This window comes from Ranitomeya imitator, chromosome 2 (genome assembly GCF_032444005.1).
Source record: "Ranitomeya imitator isolate aRanImi1 chromosome 2, aRanImi1.pri, whole genome shotgun sequence".
In the NCBI taxonomy this organism is placed as follows: Eukaryota; Metazoa; Chordata; class Amphibia; order Anura; family Dendrobatidae; genus Ranitomeya; species Ranitomeya imitator.
In genome coordinates, this window is record NC_091283.1 from 490877594 (window position 1) to 490898052 (window position 20459).

The following is a 20459-nucleotide window of genomic DNA, read 5'->3' on the forward strand; positions in this document are numbered from 1 at the left end:
TCACCTCCCTTGATTGCAGCTCCCGGCGTCTCGTTCCGGCGCCTCCATCTTCCCGGCGTCTCTGCTCTGACTGATCAGGCAGAGGGCGCCGCGCACACTATATGCGTCATCGCGCCCTCTGCCTGAACAGTCAGAGCGCAGACGCCGGGAAGATGGAGGCGCCGGGGAGATGGAGCGACGCTCGGCGGCTGGAACGAGGACAGGTGAATATGCTATACTTACCTAGTCCTGGCGATCCTCGCGCTGTCCCTCTGCCTGGTCTTCGGTGCCGCAGCTTCTTTCTCTATCAGCGGTCACCGGCACCGCTGATTAGAGGAATGAATAGGCGGCTCCGCCCATATGGGAGGTGGAGCCGCTTATTCATTTCTGTAATGAGCGGTCCCACGTGACCACTGAAGAGGGGAAGAAGCTGCAGCACAGAAGACCGTGGGACGGCAGGGACAGCGCGAGGATCGCTGGGACTAGGTAAGTATACCTCAGCGCCCTCACCCCCTCACCCGCCGACCCTGCCACCCACCTTGACTCGAGTATAAGCCGAGAGGGGCACTTTCAGCCCAAAATTTTGGGCTGAAAATCTCGGCTTATACTCGAGTATATACGGTAAGTATTTTGTGTGACATATCTCTGTGATTTAATTGCATAAAAATTCAAAGTTGGAAAATTGCGAAATTTTCATAATTTTCGCCAAATTTCCGTTTTTTTCACAAATAAACGCAGGTACTATCAAAGAATTTTTACCATTGTCATGAAGTACAATATGTCACGAGAAAACAATGTCAGAATCACCAGGATCCATTGAAGCGTTCCAGAGTTATAACCTCATAAAGGGACAGTGGTCAGAATTGTGAAAATTGGCCCGGTCATTAACGTGCAAACCACCCTTGGGGGTAAAGGGGATAACAAAGTCAACATCCTACCCATTTAACGTAGTATTGGAAAGAGGATGTTTATACCTTTTAGAGAGTGGGCACTTTTATTAGGATTATAAGATAGATGTAATAGAGGGTGTAATAGACATAAGTGGGCACACCACTTCTTCTCTTCAATCCATGCTCTGAGGCTTAAAAGGGTGGTGCCAAACAGAAATTCAATTTCATCCTAAATGCCTATCTATTTAATGCCATAATCGAATCTATTTTGTAATACATTTTAATTAAAAATTCACTATCCTTCCCTAACCACATTATCTCACTGTTTTATTTTTTCTATTTTTTTGATGACGCTTCATTTGAGTATTCCAGTGCAGGCTGGGATACTCAATACTAATATATTTTAATTAAAAATTCACTATCCTTCACAAACCGCAAGATCTAACTACTTTATTATTTTTTTTAATGCTTCCTTTTTGATGATGCTTTGTTTGAGTATCCCTGTGCATTCCGGGATGCTCAAACAAAGCATCATCAGGGACAGTATCAATGACTCAGTCTCTGCCCCCAATCTCTGCTCGTCAGTGATTTTCGTTTCAGGGGCTGAGTTAGTCCCTGCTAAACTAAGTATGCGTCGGCAGTCAATTCCAACGGATGCTCAGTAGATTCTTGTCACTGTGCAATGGGCATAATGACAGTGTGTTCTCAACATCTCTGATCAGAAGTAGCCACCCGGCAGCAGAGCGCACTGTCAGTGCATGTAGGAATACCCGGCATGCAGAGACAAGCGCCGCCTCCACAAGTGATGTCACTTCCTCTACACTGGACATTCATGATGTATGGATCATAATTATGTATACCTAAGGCCAAAGTTACAGTTTAAGACTTTAATAAATGGATAGCTTCATCCAGATGGTATGTGTATTGTGTTCTCCATTTGTAATGGTTCATTTAAAGATTTGCATTCCTTGAAAATTAGAAGCATTTCTGTAGCTAATTGTTTACTCTGTAGTATCATGTACAGCCTCTTTGTGTTGACCCAGTGGCATATTGTCAAATTCCCATAGACCAACTGGCACAGCACCCAGTACCAAATGAGCCAATGGCTTTGTCTTTTTCCCGTGTGAACCATGATTTTTGTGTTCATCCATGGTGACCAGTTATGTAAAGGCCGTCTTGTTCTGTATTTTAGTAGATATCCTCACAGAACATTTAGAAAAGGATGGAACAGCTCTACAAAATTAGCAAAATTGCCTCAAAACATCTTTATTGTGTATTATGCAGAATCAAAAATAAACACACTTCATTTATGAATATAATTTCTTGTGAGCGCAACGTTTTGTGTCACAGACCTTTCGTCAGGCTAAGCATGAACACAAAAACATCGTACAACATAAGAAAGTATAACGTGTATGAAATTAACAAAAAGATGTGCTCAACAAATGGAATAGGTGATCAATCAGGTAGCTGAAAAATGAGAAAACTAGAAACCTGGGATATTGGACTACAGATACAACAATCAAAAAACTGCAAAGCGGGAAAAAATTGGGGGAAAGAGTTGAGAGATATAAAAATATATTGGATAAACCATATCACAACAGGGAGCCTTACTATATTGTCTTTTGCCTGTTATGTGGTGACCTGAATATGAGTGAAAACATAGAACGTGATAACGTGATCTATAAAACTGTAACATCTGTGCCGGCTACTGCAAGATGGCACCGCTCCTATGGTGCAGAATGTTGGCTCTAACCATTCCAGAAGCTACGGGGTTAATCTTGTTAATTTGGGTTTCCATCTCCTGTCAGCACTGGGTATGACTGGTCTATATAAACCTTCGAGAGCCAGTACCCACTGCCAGTCAATAGTTCTGTTACCCTGGTATATACATCTGTGCTGTGTGCCTGTGTTTTGTCCTGATTATTCCCATTCTTTGATCTCAGCTTAACATTTGACTACCCACTCCTTTTACGATTCTGTTCCTGAGGCAACTTCCTGGTTCTGACCCGGCTACCTGACTGTACTTCTTGCTAACTTGCGCCACCGAATAGCAGCTAACTCTGTGGGTCTAGCCCAGGGACCCCTGTGTAAGTCCAGATCCCTGTACAGGGGTTAAAGGGTGAAGGCCAGGGCAAACCCTGGGTTCTAGGAAACGGAGTATTTTGCGCCAAGCCTGTTCATGATAGCCATTTTGGAGCTGCAAGGTGACTTTGGAGCTCCACCCTTTCGACTGACATGTTGCAGGGTTAGGGTCTTGACGGGGTACTATTACATTAGTCATCAGTTCGCGATGAAGTCAGTGGGTTTGACATTAATCTAATGTATATATCTTATATCTGTGGTTTATTATTTTTTCCTGGTGGGTTTTGGGATTTTCATTACTAGCATCATTGGAAACATACTCACCTCGAAGTGAAACCATGTTTGCTAAAACAGAACTTACAAACATTGTTGAGTTTCTTTAATAGACTTCTGTTTGTGTTTTTCCTAGACCTATTAGTATCTGATGTCTCCTGCTGCGTTCCTATTGATCATTTCTCTTGGTTAGTACAGTTATTAATAACGATGATTAACTATCACCGTATATTATTCCCTGGTTCATCTTTCTTCTGTAGATTATATCATTCTGACTTTTAACCATTGTGAGTTCATTTTTAAACCAATTTTCTATAATACTTCCGGAACCTTTTTTTTTATAGCACAGATAGTGCCTCCAGAACCTACTTTTACATTTCAAGGGTATGTATTCTTTTTCAGCACATTATTTGTTGCTCCACTGAATATAAAATAAAAAGTAAAACAACTTAATGAATAATGATAATTAAAAATATCTTACTGTCTTTTGTTCACGGTTCCTATGCAGAACTTTGTGTCCCCATAGTTATAGAGCACAAACATTTTGTAATCTGATCATAAAAATTGCCTTTTCAGATAGGAAACGAACTTGAATTCTAGTGCCACCCATTGGAAGTAGCAATCCTAAAAGTCAGTATTGACCCTTTAATGAGCATGACAAAATTTGCATTGTATGGCCTCTAAGTCTCTTTACCCTGGCATGTCAGGCATGTCACTCTCCACATGGAGAAACGTTACCCCTTAGAACCCAGTTAGAGGCCTCTCGTACAGCAAAATCACATCTCATGCTTTGCACTGAGGAGGGGTAATACCCTGAAACACATTTGCAAATTATGATTCTTGTTTGGCTTTTTCCTAGGCTCCTTAAAGGGTCAATATTGACTTTTAGGATTGCTACTTCCAATGGACGGCACTAGAGTTCAAGTCCTCTTCCTCGCTGAAGAAGTAATTTGATTTTAGAGTTACGTGTAAAGGTACCTTCACACTCAGCGACGCTGCAGCGTTACCGACAACGATGTCGATCGCTGCAGCGTCGCTGTTTGGTCGCTGGAGAGCTGTCACACAGACAGCTCTCCAGCGACCAACGATGCCGGTAACCAGGGTAAACATCGGGTTACTAAGCGCAGGGCCGCGCTTAGTAACCCGATGTTTACCCTGGTTACCAGCGTAAATGTAAAAAAAACACTACATACTTACCTTCCGCTGTCTGTCCTCGGCGCTGTGCTTTCCTGCACTGACTGTGAGCACAGCGGCCGGAAAGCAGAGCGGTGACGTCACCGCTGTGCTTTCCGGCTGGCCGGCGCTCACAGTCAGTGCAGAGAAGCACAGCGCCGAGGACAGACAGCGGAAGGTAAGTATGTAGTGTTTGTTTTTTTTACTTTTACGCTGGTAACCAGGGTAAACATCGGGTTACTAAGCGCGGCCCTGCGCTTAGTAACCCGATGTTTACCCTGGTTACCAGTGAAGACATCGCTGAATCGGTGTCACACACGCCGATTCAGCGATGTCTGCAGGAGGTCCAGCGACGAAATAAAGTGCTGGACTTTCTGCAGCGACCAACAACATCACAGCAGGATCCTGATCGCTGCTGCCTCTCAAACTGAACGATATCGCTAGCCAGGACGCTGCAACGTCACGGATCGCTAGCGATACCGTTCAGTGTGATGGTACCTTAACGCTTCTCCATCTGCCTACCTTTCTACTATCTGTAAAGGCCCCCACACACATTAGATTAACATAAGCTAAAAAAGCTGGTTTTGTGGGAATTTCTGAGCCATGTGAACGGGGGCTTCCTGATTCTCAGTCCGTGCTGGGGTGCGGTTACAGCCGCCGCACAGTATGTACCAAGCGGTGACTGATGTTGTGCTTCTATGCCTGAAAGCCGGAGGTTGCCGTTAGGAATAAAGTTCATTCACTCCAGTAGCTGGGCCTTCAGTGCAGCGGCCACACCGCTCATGTGCATGGGAGGTCAAAGCTGTCTGCTGAAGAAACGTTTGGACAGCAACTATCTAATATCTGTGGGCAACTTAATTTAGCAAGAAGGGGTGGAATGACATCACTGCAGTATCTGACTACACTGCTTGGGTTTGTAGTCTGTCGCCATGGAGACACATAGGTCTTTTTAAAAGGTGTAGACACATAACAGAAGGAGATATTTTTTGTTTGTTTGCAAAGTTGCCTGTTTTTTATTTTAAATACATTAGAGAAATCAAAATAGTTACTAAGCTATGCACACCCTTTAGGACCTCAACTCGCTCATATTTATCTTAGAGGGTCTGTTCAGGAGTTTTAGATATATTGCTTGTTTCAAATGGTATCTCCAACCCGATTAGATTTGTGAATGTGTTTACTTACACACCAACTCAGTCAGTGCCCATAGATATATACAGTAAACTACAGACGCACTTGCCGTCCTAGCCTAATGTCTGTCTTTGTAGCCCACAGCTTATTTTGGGCACTTCTCATGTTGGAACATGCAAGAAAGGAGGAGGCAGGAGACATTGTAGACTTCACTCAGCTCCCTTATCTCAGGGGTCAATGTGAGCGCTTCTGACACAAGTTTTGTGCTTTGTGCGGCATGCTGCTGACTTTCCTCATAGGACATATCACGTTGCACCTATACTGGTCCGTTCTTGCATATACTATTATATTTACATGTTTTTTTAGATATATTACCATTGTTAAATACTTACACCCCCTAAAACCTGATAAATTACCGCCAGACTCACAGGAGTCCAGGCAGCTGAGATATGGAGTGTTGCTTGCAGGATATTTGCCTTGGAGACTTATATTATCTGTGTCAGTGATATGGAGCTATTCTTCCCAACCTTTGACACACAGGACATGATTCATCATTTGCAAGTTCTTCAAGTCACTTTTCTTTTGTTGGCTTATGGTATTCTCTGACATTTATTAGTGCCTTATTCTTCATTCTTTGCCATAAAAGCTGTGGTGGGAAAGAGCCCTGGTTTGACTCTGGTTTTTGAAGCTGCAAAGCGCTGTGTGTGAACATACCCTTATTGTGCTGAATGGCGCGAGTCCTGGACTTCGGAAGTCCAATGATCCATCAAAATGGTCTATAAAAAAAAAAGTCCCAGAGAATCCCTTTAGGTTTATGATCTTGTGGACTATAATGGATGAGTGTGCAAACTCCATTTGCTTGCAGAATAGTGGGCATGGTGGGTAGCCCGATTCTCTGGGGTGGTTTTACCTCTGACTCCCTGGTGTGGCTTTTACTTGGTCACTGCTCTAATGCCAATAATGGAATGTCAAAATCATTGTCATATATAGTAGCATTTTGGCATTGCAGAAAAATAATAAGTATAAGGTTAACAGATTGTGTAATAATAATTCCAGCTCACCATTGGTAATCTCCCAACGCGTTCGTAGCTCGGACACTGGCTCTGTCACGGCCCAGAAATGCAAATAGAAAGGAAAGGAGTCCAGCTCAGCGAACAGGTTCAGCTTTATTCAGATAAAATTCATGCAAAGGACCTCAGGTGAGATGGTGGCGAATGAATTGGCCCTAAAATAGTGTTGGCATCTACGCATTTCAGGTGTCGCAGCACCATTAATCATGATTACCGGATGTTCTTTGCATGAATTTTCTCTGAATGAAGCTGAACCTGTCCTTTGAGCTGGACTCCTTTCCTTTTATAAGGTTAACAGCTCTGCTATCAGTTTATCTAAGTGCCAACCTAGAAGGGATCAGCTCAGCACTAGATTATAGTCGGTAGTTGTTGCCATATGGCACCCTCAGTGCCCACCCTAAGGTATATGCATTGGCACTATTGTATTGTATATGCAGCTTTGCTGTCACTTTGCGGTATTACTACACATGTGATTTGGCACCTATGCCCTGTAGACATTGCTACATTCATTCATAGCGCAGTGAATGTGTGTTGGCACAGTCCCGGCCTGGTCTCTATGTAGTACTGTATGCCTTTGCAGCTTGGCACAGTACCCATGTGTCCTGCCCATGCTCGTCATTATGCTGCAGTGTGTATGGAGGCTGGCACTACCCGCTGTGTGTCACTCCGGGTGTGGCATGATAAGTGTTCTTCCTCTGATTCACCCCAGGCATGCCAGAAATGCAGGTAGTCTCCTGTTAGTCACCGACAAATTTATTTCCGTTAGCTGCCAGTGGGATCATTCATGATTTAACCCTTTATCGAGCAGAAATTCATATCATATTCCCAGGAGGGGTATCTATCCTGACTTCCCCCGCAGATCAGTGACACAACACTTACAGGTGCTGTAAGGCAAATGTTGAATTAATTCTGCTGCAAAACCAGATATCATATCCTGGGGTGTAGAGCCAGACGTTAACCCCCTCCGGTCTGAAGAATTTTGTACAGACAGGCACAACACCCACCATCTCCTATATCTCTTGTGACAATCCTGCTGATGGGCACTACAAATCTCACTATGTCTTGGTATAGATCATCAGATAATAACCATTTCATTACAGCAATTACGTCCTATAGAATACATTAGGTAGGACTATACAACCCATATGTTGTCAACCATCCAAACAGCCCACCAAAGCTATGTATCCCACCATGATTTGGCAACCAGTTGTACATCATATTGAATCAGCTTTTGCAGCTGCTATGGGCCCCATAGAGAGGGTGCTGGGCTTCTGAGGACCCCATACCTGCCCTCTTGGGAAAGGATCATCCTTTCTGTAGACCATTGGTCTGCAACCTTTGGTCCATGAGTAATGGCATAAATACAATTCCCAGCGTGCACAGATCGTGCTGAGCATTGTAGTCTCACCCCAGGTTGGAGGACGACAGACCACTGCTATAGACATCGCCATATTAGCAAGCAAGGGAGCAATAAGCCATTGAAAGGGGGTTTATACAGGCTCTGTGCAGCCCTCTATTAAAGTGGGGTGGGAGGGGGTGAATGTTAAAAATCACCAGAAAGGGTAACTTTTTGAAGGGTCGATGCATTATTATTCAGATCTATTACCCAGAAACATTCCCAGCGTGGTGATTGAAACCAGCCAACCTTAGTCTAAACACGGTATCAGCATACTGGTGGGTGATGGCGGAGGATGGTGGGTGTGTATAGTTATGGAAAGAAATAAATTGTAGCCTGCTGTAGGATTATCTCGGAGGACTCTACAAATGTGATTTATTACTGCTCTTTGGGTATTACGGGGCAGCTGTAACAAGCCATGATACATGATTGGAATACTTTGCTGTAATTAGGTGCGTAGACCTACTGGGCAAGAGTGGGAGATGCCATGCAGCTCATCATAGGATTTCTAACCGACTGGGATTTAGTCCAAGAATTGCTACTCTTCCTTTATCCATAGGATAGGAATTAACTTACGGATTGCTGAGGGTCTGAATGCTGGTGTACTTAGTAATCCCGAGAACTGGACTTTGGAACCACGATGATGGAGTTGTGAAGAACCCTGTGTAAAATGGGGCGAAGGGTGCAGGCTGGTTCTCCACTCCATTCATACTCTGTGGGATCGCAAAGTACCGTAATAGCCAAGGGTTGTACTTAAGTTATTGGCAGTCTTCTAGAGTGTGAATGGAGTGAAGGTTGAACACATGCACCTCTGGTCAATTCTTGTAGTTCCAGATCCAAGTTTTCGGGATCGCTAGTGAGCCCAGCATTCTAATCCCTAGCAATCAAATTATCACCTACCCTATCGATAACTTGAAACTCTGGTATTATCCCTTTAATACAAGAGGAATATTATTATTATTTATTATTATAGCGCCATTTATTCCATAGCAGTTTACATGGGAGGAAGGGTATACATAATAAAAGACAAGTACAATAATCTTAATGAATAGAAGTCACGATTGGTACAGGAGGAGAGAGGACCCTTCCCGTGAAGGCTCACAATCTACAAGGGATGGGTGAGACTACTGTAGGCGAGAATATGAACTTAAGACCTATTGGGGTGCTAATTCCATGCCCCATACAACACAGGTCCCATTCATATAGAGTTGAAATGGTCAGTATTGTTTTGGAAAACTTTGTATAAGTCAATAGTGCAAGTGAAAATTAGAAACGTAGTAATTTCTTATCAGATAAAGCTGATTCTTTCTTTACTTATGATGCACTTCTCTTCCCGTCTGCCTCCTGAACTCATCATCCAATATGAAAACCTGCTGAGCAGAGTTAAAGAGACACACATAATAATATACTTTGACCCGGGTTGGTGCTGTCTTGTTTATCTCACCTCAGAGCTGTATTCACAGCCGCACTGCTCAGTACAGCAGTATAATGCCCTCCATGGTGCTGCTTTTTCTGTGAGGCAGGAGAGCAGGAATCCCTCATGTCACTGTGTGAATGGGAGACGCCATAATTGCGAGTCTCTACCCACTAGCTCAGTGACAACTGAAAATAAGAAATTGAATCTGAAAATAGAGAGATTGGAGAAAAATGCTTAAGTCGTACTATTCCTGATGTACACAGACAGTTTTTTGTTAAAACTTGTACGCTTTAAATATGAAAGTATTATACTCATGCACACAATTCGCACCTACGTCATTTGGCTCATTTCATATTCTTATGTAGCACCAGTTTTTCTATATGTATGTATATATGGTAAGTTCTGTAATAGAATCCTTTATCATAGTTTATAGGTGTAATATATTACATAATAATCCTATTATCTGCCCCTACAGATTGCTGTCAGGAGCTCCCCAAGATGCAGCACCCCCAAATGTGAATGTTAACAGAACAGGAGCCGTCTACGCCTGTCCTATCACAACGTCGAAATCCGACTGTTTCAGAGTCTCCATCGATCAGGAATGTGAGTCAGTCATGTGTTCCATATCACTGCGCGTTAATCGTTATTGGAGTACCAGGCGCCTAGCAATGTGTCCACATGGGACGCTCACTGATCCAACTACAGGTGTCGAGAGGAGTCTTAAATTTGGACAATAGATTAGGTGAATGTAAGGCCTGTTTCACACGTCAGTGGCTCCGGTACGTGAGGTGACAGTTTCCTCACGTACCGGAGCCACTGACACACGTAGACACATTGAAATCAATGCATCTGTGCAGATATCATTGATTTTTTGCGGACCGTGTCTCTGTGTGCCAAAAACGGAGACATGTCAGTGTTCGTGGGAGCGCACGGATTACACGGACCCATTAAAGTCAATGGGTCCGTGTAAAACATGTACCGCACACGGACGTTGTCCATGTGCAGTCCGTGTGCCGTGCAGGAGACAGCGCTACAGTAAGCGCTGTCCCCCCCACTAGTGCTGAAGCCGCGATTCACATCTTCTCTGCAGCAGCGTTTGCTGTAAAGAAGTTATGAATAATACTTTTTTTTTTTTGTTTCTCGTGTTTAAAATAAAGGTCCATGTCCCCACCCCCTGTGCGCCCGCCCGCTGTTCTTAAAATACTCACCCGGCTCCCTCGCTGGCTGGCGCTGCTTCCTGTCCTGGCCGCACCTTCTACTGTATGAGCGGTCACATGGGGCCGCTCATTTACAGTGATGAATATGCGGCTCCACCCCTATGGGAGGTGGAGCTGCATATTCATGACTGTAATTGGTGGCGCACAGGGGGTGGGAGGGGGGTGGGGACATGGACCTTTATTTTAAACAAACGCTGCTGCAGAGAAGATATGAATCGCGGCTTCAGCACCAGATGCAGGGGACAGCGCTAAACTTTAGCGCTGTCTCCTGCACGGTGCGTGTGGTACCCAGTGGGCACACAGGCGGCACACGTGTGAAACGCACGGGCACATGGACACGGATAATACCGGTACCGATTTTTCCGGTACCGGAATTATCTGGACGTGTGGGACTGCCCTTAAAGTGGTTTTCCCATGAACAAAAGTTAATTTTAATCAACAGATCTTATAATAATAATAATAATTTCCACAATTGGATGTGTTTAAATAAAATGTTCCTGTGCTGAGATAATCTTATAAATGTACCCCTGCTGTGTACTGTGTAATGGCTGTGTCTGACCGTACAGGTACATGGTCTTCTGATCATACCACAGCCCCTTGGCAGGGGGGTGGAAAAAAAGAATATACACATAGCACAGCGGGGGATCGCATCTGATTCTTTTTTGGGAGGTAAAAACATTCCCCTGCCTGTTTTTAAACAATGTTTTACTTAGAATCATTTACTATGTAATGTCTGTACAATTTCCCCCCACCTCGGCCAGGAGCTGTGGTATGATCAGACCATGTTCCTGCACAGTCAGACACAGCCATTACACAGCACATATATAAGATTATCTCAGCACAGGAACATTTCATGTAAATACATCCAATTGTGGAACTTATTATTATTCCAAGATCTATTGATTAAAGTAAAGTTTTGGTCATGGAAAACGCCCTTTAATTTTTTTTTTTGGCTGTGGATCTTTCACCTGTCTAATCTCTGTTAGTAAATTATTATATTCCCATAAAATAAAAACTCTGTGTTGTGAAGATCCTCCATTACTCTTCCTGGAAAAATATGACTAAATAGACAACTGTGCTGAGATTCCTATGTAGGGGACATGACACAATGACGAGGAGGTGGTAACAATCTATACATTTCCAGGAGGAATTGTGGAAGAACTGCTCAACACAGAGTTAAAAAATAAAGTGCTCCAGAATTGTGATTTTTTTTTGTATGTATTTACTAAAATTATCTCGTCAGGAGATCGTGTCCTCTTTCAAATAAGAGTGGGGGGTATAAAAAGGTCAGTTAATGACTGTCATCCAAGATCTACGTGAAAAGGTGGTCTCTGATTGATGTCAAGATCTGACGGAGGTTTCTTACGTTATTAGATGTGCCATAGTTTAGTTAATAAGGCATCGTTGAGCTGAACATTAATATTTAGCTGAGCTGAGTTGGTCATTGGGTGTAATTTTGAGTTGTATCACAGTTTCTTATTTATGATCGTCATTTGGCATAAAAAATGGTCCAATCACATTGATGCCCCTATCATATCTCATAAAATGAACATAGGGATGGGTGGATATCGGCAAACCAGTCAGACAACGAAGACCTGCTTTCCTAGAGGTCTAAATGGTAAATCTGCTGAGTGGTGCTGCAATACAACCAGGAGGATTTGCCATTCAGGACTCTAGGAAAGCTGAGTGCGTCCTCTTATCAGTATATTGTGGTTGTACCTGAATGTATCATGGAGCTCGGACCTGGCTTCTTTCAGTTGCACTTGGGTAAAGATTCAGTTATTATTGCTGTTCCCGGAATTTCATGTGTCAGGGGTCTACAGACCTGATGTTTCTCGGCTGCTGGTACAACTTCGGCATGCCTCCAGTCCTGAGGAGGCACAGGATGGTGGGAGGTTTGGTCTGACAGCTGGAGAACAGCAGTAGTCTCCAACCTGCGGCTGTCTGGCTGTTGTCCAGCAGATCCTGACTGCCGGGTTCGGAGTCTGTGCTAATGCTGCAGTGCAGCTGAGACGTGGAAGATGGTGATGTTACTCCCAGTGATCTGCATCTGTGTTGGGAATATGACTAGGTCTGAGGGAGGGATGGAAATCTGGTAATCCACTGGTCAGGCCGTGGATCAGGTGATAAACATGTTCTATGTAAAAGTCCTGTAGCCCCATTAGATAAAAGTCATCCGAACTCACTTATTTTTTATAGGTTGACTATCTAATATGTATTGGGGCCTCTTGACTGTCCCTCAAAAGATGATGTTGGGGAACATAAGGACATTTTTCAATCTTTTTTTTTTGGGTGGCGAGATGATTCTGGGAATGGCATTCTGATCCCTGAGCCGAGCATTCCTGTGTATGAGGGAGTCTGGAGAGAAAGTTCAGATGGCAGCTGCCTACTCTGGATGTCAGCCTAAAGTCACATCATACAGTTTAGATAGTTGTCAGCTGAATGATGGTTTGCATGATTGTTCAGCCGGCAGCTATCTTGACCGATTTTCCCATACCCAGGAGCGCACACTCAGACATGTGTTCCTGTGTTCTCTATGAGTGACAGTGGCATATGGAGAACAAAAGGATCAGCAGTCCAAAATTGTATATGCGGATCCCTGTCTGGGGATGATGTGTCTGGGGACAGACGGGCGGCCACCGTACATATTAGACTGTCAGCTGAATTTAGTAAGTATAATGAAGGTCTGTGGTCAATATGGAACACATGGGTCTAGACTTACTGGCCAACCATACATAATGGGGCTCAAATGATCCACTGGTCTCTTTTTTTGTGCCACTGCAGTAATGTTGCGCAAAGCAGGTGATACAAAATCTGTCTGTTGCCCTCCTGGATTACCAAGGAAATATCTGTTGGCCGTTATTGATCCTTGTGTAGATACTGACGTAAAATTTTGGGTGACCACCATCAGAAAGTCAACTAGTTAACTGGTGTCTCTTCAGGAGTTCATCACTTTCGAGCCTCCCGATTTCCTAGCTGCAAGGGGGCGGATGCTCCTTCCTGAGTGACAGTTCATGCCCACAGCGTGGTCGCTCTGCTGTCCTGAACTGTGTTCAATCTCAATGTTGCCATGAAGCAGTTTAGCCTCTCCAGCATTGGGAACACAGTACAGCTGGAGAGGGGCTGGAGAGGGGTGGATGGAATTGGGCGGATTAATTCATGGGAAGATGGGAGACTCTCGAATCTCTTATGTTCCAAGATCCACGACCCTTCAATGATGATGTCGCACCAGCACGGCTATTCAAAAACCACGCCTGGGATCCTGAAAAGTAAGAGATTCGTGATCATCCCATCGAGCGGCCAGAGACTGCAGACTCGGCCGATGGACACCCCATCCCCCACCACATACCATTGCCCACGTTGAACGTTATTAATTTGTGTTTTTTAACCATTTTATGTGCGATGGTAGAGCAAAAATAAATGAAAGAAATGTATATGAATTACCCTTTAGAAGATTTCGGGGATTACAAGAGACAGTGCAATGCTTGTTTGTAGGCTGCTTCTGGTATTCCAGCTTAGTCACATTCACTTCAATGGCACCAAACTAAGCTGCAATACCAGATACAGTAAATGTTCTAGAATGGTGCTGCTTTGGAGAAAAAAGGAAGACTTTTCTTTTTGCTTATTCTGGCCTTTTATTACATGACAACTTTTATAGAAAATGTAGATGGTTTATATGTGGAGAAAGATACTGCATTTTACTCACACTCTAGTATTCTTATACAGATGTGCCTGGCAGCAATGTCATTGAGAACATGTGGCTGGGAGTTACACTGGCATCGCAGGGACCTGGAGGTCGGGTTCTGGTAAGTGAGATGGTGGGTGATGGCGTGACGTATCTTAGATAACAGCTCCAAAAAAGTGTAGAAAAATATTCTAATGTTTTGCAGATGAATTATTTATCATCGCTTAATGATTCTAGGTAATGTTGCACCACATGAGTCATTATTTGTCGGATATTCCCTCTGTTACCAGCCCGGATATTGGGTGCAGAGGTAACTGTCTCATCAGGACCCTGGTGCCCCCAATGTACTATATAAATGCCACATATGCAGGTGGGGACCCTGGCACAGATTTTACTATGGGTCCCAGGAGATTCTCGCTATGTATCTGGTCTGGAAAGTAATTAAAATATTGACTCAAATAATTCCTTATAATTCACTTTATACTGTGCAGAAGCCATTTCTGCTCACTATGGCACTGTCCCAAGCGTGCCGGGCACACAAGGATACTGGAGGCGGCCTCGCATCTGCAATGCATCATAATTGTCACTGCCTGTTATTACGGGAGGACGTCTGATACAATTACCTAGATGCAATGTCATTGTGAAACCAGTGCTACTAGATTTGTCCTGGTGCTTGATCTTCACATTTCTGTGTAGGTCATATGGTCTTAAAGGAGCAGTAGTCCTAAATTACAATGTGGCTCATGTTATAAGAAATATATAAGAGCCCTCCCCAAAATAAAATACATTCAGAGCATACGGTGATTGTCATGGTCTGATCTGGGGAAAGGAGAGAGGCGACTAATATGGCAGCATTGCAGTTATGTATCCAGCCTGTATGTCTATAGCACATGTGGCAGCCGACTGCTGTGCAAAGTTCACGTAGCGATGCAATTCATCCATACCCTGGATCAATAGGACTCGTAAGAAGAGTACAGAACAAGGTTCTCGTCTTAATATTTGTAGCATTGATTATGTTTAATGTATTAAGAATATGGATCGTTAAATAAAATCTTTACAGCTTGTTTAGAGAAGAGGCAAAGCAGTTTCCTTATTCCTTAACACTAAGAAGTGTGTGTATGTGTGTGTGTGTGTATACAGTGTATATATATTATATATATATATATATATATATATATATATATATATATATATATATTGTGCCTTGAAAATCTATTCTTAGTCTGTGAACTTTTCCCCTTTTTTTCACCTCCTGCAAACTTTAAGAAGCACTCCTCCTCCCATAAAGTTTTTATCCTGTTAATATATTGCAATCATCATGTTATATAGCACTGTGTCCTTACAATTGCTAATTTTACCTTTCTACCCAAATAATTCTTCTCTTTTCTCTGTTCTATGTAGAAACAGGAAGTCTCGTCTTCCTGCATTTATCATGCCCCTCTTTAGCTCCTGACCCAGCTGCTCCACCGCTCCCCCTGTCAGGGACTTATGACTCATACAGGGAAAATTGACTTCCTGTTTCTATATAGAGCTTAGGATTCAGCCACTTAGTTTTTAATCACGTGATGTCATAGACCTAATTGAAAAGAGAAGAATTATCTGGGTAGAAGAGTAAAAGGAGAAATTGTAAGTACACAGTGCTATATAATATGACAACTGCAATATATTAAAAGGATAACAATTTTGATGGGAGGAGGAGTGTTTCTTTAACTTTATTCTACTGGGATTGTATGTGAGATACCTACACAAAGTAGTGAGTATTTGTGAAGTGTAAAGGAAACGATACCTGGTTTTCTGATTATTTGAACAATATAAATGTGAAAATTGTGACAATCATTTGTATTCACCCCCCTTGAGTCAATACTTTGTAGGACCACCTTTCGCTGCAATTACTGCAGCAAGTCTTTTGGGGTAAGTCTCTACCAGCTTTACATATCCAGTGCCTGAAATGTGTTCCCATTCTCCTTTGCAAAATAGCTTTAGCTCAATCAGATTGGATGGAGAGTGTTTGTAATCAGCAAATGTAAAAATTTGCCGCAGATTTTGAACGGGATTTAGGTCTGGACTGTGACTGTGACTGGGCCATTAGCATGCACGAATATGCTTTGATCTAAACCATTCCATTGTAGCTCTGGCAGTATGTTTAATGTCGTTGTCATGCTGGAAGGTGAGTCTACTCCCTAGTCTCAAGTCTTTTGCTGCCTCTAACAGGTTTTCCTCCAGGTATTGCCCTGTATTTAGTTCCATCCATCCCACCAACTCTGAGCAGCTTTTCTGTCTCTGCTGAATAAAAACATCCCCATAGCATGCTGCTGCCACCTATTTGATAGTGGAGATGGTGTTTTAAGGGTGATGTTTAGTGTTAGGCTATGTGTCCACATTGCAGAAATGCTGCAAAAAGGTCTGCAGTACTTCCGCAACTCCCTGCCGCGGGCAAAATGCATGTGGATTTCGCATGCATTTTCCCACAAAACACAAGCGTTTTTAGCTTGCAGAATGCTTGCGCTTTCCAAGCGATTTGAAGCATTGCTTGGAAAAGTGATTGACAGGGCGGTCACACTTGTCAAGCATAGTGCTTGACAAGTGTGACCAACTTTTTACTATTGATACTGCCCATGCAGCATCAATAGTAAAAGATAGAATGTTAAAAAAATTAAAAAAAAAATATATGGTTATTCTCACCTACCGACGGCCCCCGATCTCCTCAGCGGCGCTCCCGCTACGTACCGTTCCCAGGGATGCTTTGCACGAAGGACCTTTGTGTCGTCACGGTCGTGTGACCGCGACGTCATCTCAGGTAATTCGTGCAATGCATCCCTGGGAACGGAAGCCGCCGCGTGCACCGCTGAGAGCCGGGAGGACTCCGGGGGCCATCAGAAGGTAAGTACAGTATATCCCTATTTTTTATTTTAATTTTTTTTTTTTACAGGAATATTGTACCCAGGGCCTGGAGGAGAGTCTCTTCTCCTCCAGATCCTGGGTACCATCCGCACATGTAGCGCTTACTTTACGCATGGTGGGCATAGCCACATCTGTAAAGTGAGCGTTTCAATGCAATCCTATGGTAGTGGAATCGCTGCGATTCCGCAGAAATAATAAACATGCTGCGGATTTTACCGCTATGCGATTCCGCAGCGGGAAAATCCGCAGCATGGGCACAGCAACTGTGGAATCCCATAGGATTGCATGGGAATGCGTTTTTTAAGCGTTTCCGCTGCAGCAAAAACGCAGCGGAAACGCATAAAAAACGCAACTTGGGCACACAGCTTTAGTTTTACGCCACTCAACGATTTGCATTTAGCCCTAAAATCTCTACTTATGTCTCATAATGTCTCGCTGTGATGGTCTTCGGTAAGGGAGGGGGCCACAAACTGTCCCTGGAACTAGGACCCTAACTATCAATGTCCTAGGGATACTCTCGAAGGTAGAGAGGCCCGGGTCTCTGACCCTACTATGCTCCTGTTAAACCCTAATCTGTCCCCTCCCCACCCCATGAGGCATGGGACATAAATGTAAGGTAAACAAGACACAAACACAAAACAGGGATAGCAGAAAACCTCTATCATACAAAAGCACAAACCAACAATAGGGTGGAGGTTAGGGACAGGGAGGAAGGAACTAAATGGGAATATGGACCAGGAGATGAACACATATATACTACAGCAAATTACAGATCACTACTACAACAACCCCACTCCAACCACTTAGCTTTAGCACTCAGCACAGGAAGTCAAATCTTTCACCAGCAGGGACTAAATGCCCAGTGCCACTACATATAGAGGGAGTAAATGATAAGAAGTTGCTGCTGGGCACAACCAGACTGTATGGTCTCAGCCAGCATTTAAAGAATCCTTAACCCTCTCAGCACTTGGAGGAAAGGAAATCCATTTAAAAAAGGACATGAATCACACCATCTCTAAAGGAAACCTGCAATTCATTACCCCCACTTGACCGTCTAAGTCCAGGTCTTTCAAGGGGACGTGACACCCTCGTGACACATCTCACCAGAACACCTTCTAATACATGCTAGCTGAGTCCCTTACAAAGCTTTTTGCATGCTGCAAATGGGACTTCTTATGGCTTGCTTTCAAAAATTACTCTCTTCTTGCTACTTTTCCATAAAGGCCAGATTTGTGGAGTATGCGACTAATAATTGTCCTGAGGACAGATTCTCCCATCTCAGCTGTGGATCTCTGTAGCTCCTCTAGAGTTACAATGAGCATCATGGCTGCTTCTCTATTGATCTCCTTGCTTAGGATGTCAGTTTAGGTGGACGGCCATGCAATGGTAAGTTGTTCCATAAGCCTTCCACTTTTGGATTATGGGTTTATAAACACACAATTTTTCTCAACTGCTTGTGAAACAAAAATGGTAAGACAGCAACTACATTTTCCCCTCCCACGAGGCAGATTGCTGCAGCAGAAACCTCTCCCCACTGCTCTGTATACAAAGGCGTAATGTAAGGCTAAGCTGTGCCCCATCTACTTAACCACCATACCTTTGATTGGTTTCCAACCACGGTATATAGGTTCTTGTTTCTCTGCCAAGTTTCATTAGCTTGCTAACAGTATTGCAAACAAACATTGCTTTTTTGTTACTCCTGTTGTTTTTTGTATCCCTATAAAATACCTAAAAACACAGTATACAGATAAATCAGAAAAAAATAAAAGGAAGTGGAGTTAACCTTCTTCCCACTGGCAATGCTTTAGTTAAAATTTCTTTAAAAAGCTACAATTCAGTGAGATCCTGTTACACTTAATTTATATTTTGGAAGAAGAAGGCTTTAGGATTTCATAGATGCCTATAAGATGTATGCACCTGCTCACTAATCAATTTGTTTTTTTAAAGGGAAAATGTCAATTTAACTTTATAGTTTCATTTATTGGTTGACTTGATCCTGTGGAGATCTGAGGGGAATAATGCAAATTTTGACTCACTCACCAAACAAAACTTGTTTGCTGGGGTACCATAGATTTTACTCTAAGGAGTTCCTAGATTAGAATCTACAGTGCCTCTAGTGGCTGATGTTGGAAGGAACAAGTACAGATTTGACCATAGAAATGAAAAACCTTTCAACACAACATCCCTCTAACGTAGAATTACCTCATCAGCAAAAATAGCGTTCCAGACAAAACAAGTATTATCCTTTATGTTCAATGCTGGAATCAAAATTGTGGAGGTTGGCAATACTCACAGTATAATTAACATACTGCAATTTCAGGGCTTTTTTCTTATAATATATTTGTGGAAATTAATTTAATATAATAGAATATGTATTGGCACACAGAACACCAATAAAGCAATTTTATCTTTTGGCACATTTTATTCTTATACCTTTAAGGTATATGTTGGAAACTGGAAAGACTTGGCTGCTTTCTCCCAGAAACAGCGCCGCTCTAATTTGCTGGCTCCGTGTTATACAGCAGCGCGCAGGACTATTTAGGACAAGAGTGACTCTTTTTCTAGAAGAAAGAAGCCATGTTTTTCTTATTTTTTCTACCCCTTTTAAAGAAGTTGTCTGCCTTGGGCAATCTGACCCTTTTAGAAGAGTCTCTACAGTAAGCTGGAACACTCAGTATCTGTGTGAAAACCCAGCAATAAGGCCACGGTCACATGTTCAGTATTTTGTCAGTATTTTACCGCAGTATGTGGAAGGGCAGTCTCACACGTCCAGATAATTCCGGTACCGGAAAAATCGGTACCGGAATTGTCCGTGTGCCCGTGCGTTTCTGTGGCACATCAGTGTGGCATACGTGTGCCGCCCATGTGCCCACTGGGTACCACACGCACCAGCATCTGGTGCTGAAGCCCCATTCATATCTTCCCTGCAGCAGCGTTTGCTGTAGAGAAGATATGAATAATCGTGTTTAAAATAAAGCTCCATGTCCCCACCGCCCTCCCACCCCCTGTGCGCCCCCCTCCGCTGTTCTTAAAATACTCACCCGGCTCGCTCCCTCGCCGGCGCTGCTTCCTGTCCTGGCCGCACCTTCTACTGTATGCGGTCACGTGGGGCTGCTCATTTACAGTAATGAATATGCAGCTCCACCCCTATGGGAGGTGGAGCCTCATATTCATGACTGTAATCGGCGGCAACACATGACCGCTCATACAGTAGAAGATGCGGCAAGGACAGGAAGCAGCGCCAGCCA

General features: G+C 43.4%; 1 protein-coding gene across 1 annotated transcript in view; it reads left to right on the forward strand.

Moving 5' to 3' along the window:
- ITGA3 (integrin subunit alpha 3) overlaps positions 1–20459 on the forward strand; it is a 124396-nt gene that overhangs the window by 18185 nt on the left and 85752 nt on the right. The window contains exons 2-3 of the mRNA XM_069751445.1: positions 9884–10011; positions 14352–14431. Of these exons, the coding sequence (XP_069607546.1) occupies positions 9884–10011; positions 14352–14431 (208 nt within the window). The remainder of the gene's footprint in view (positions 1–9883; positions 10012–14351; positions 14432–20459) is intronic.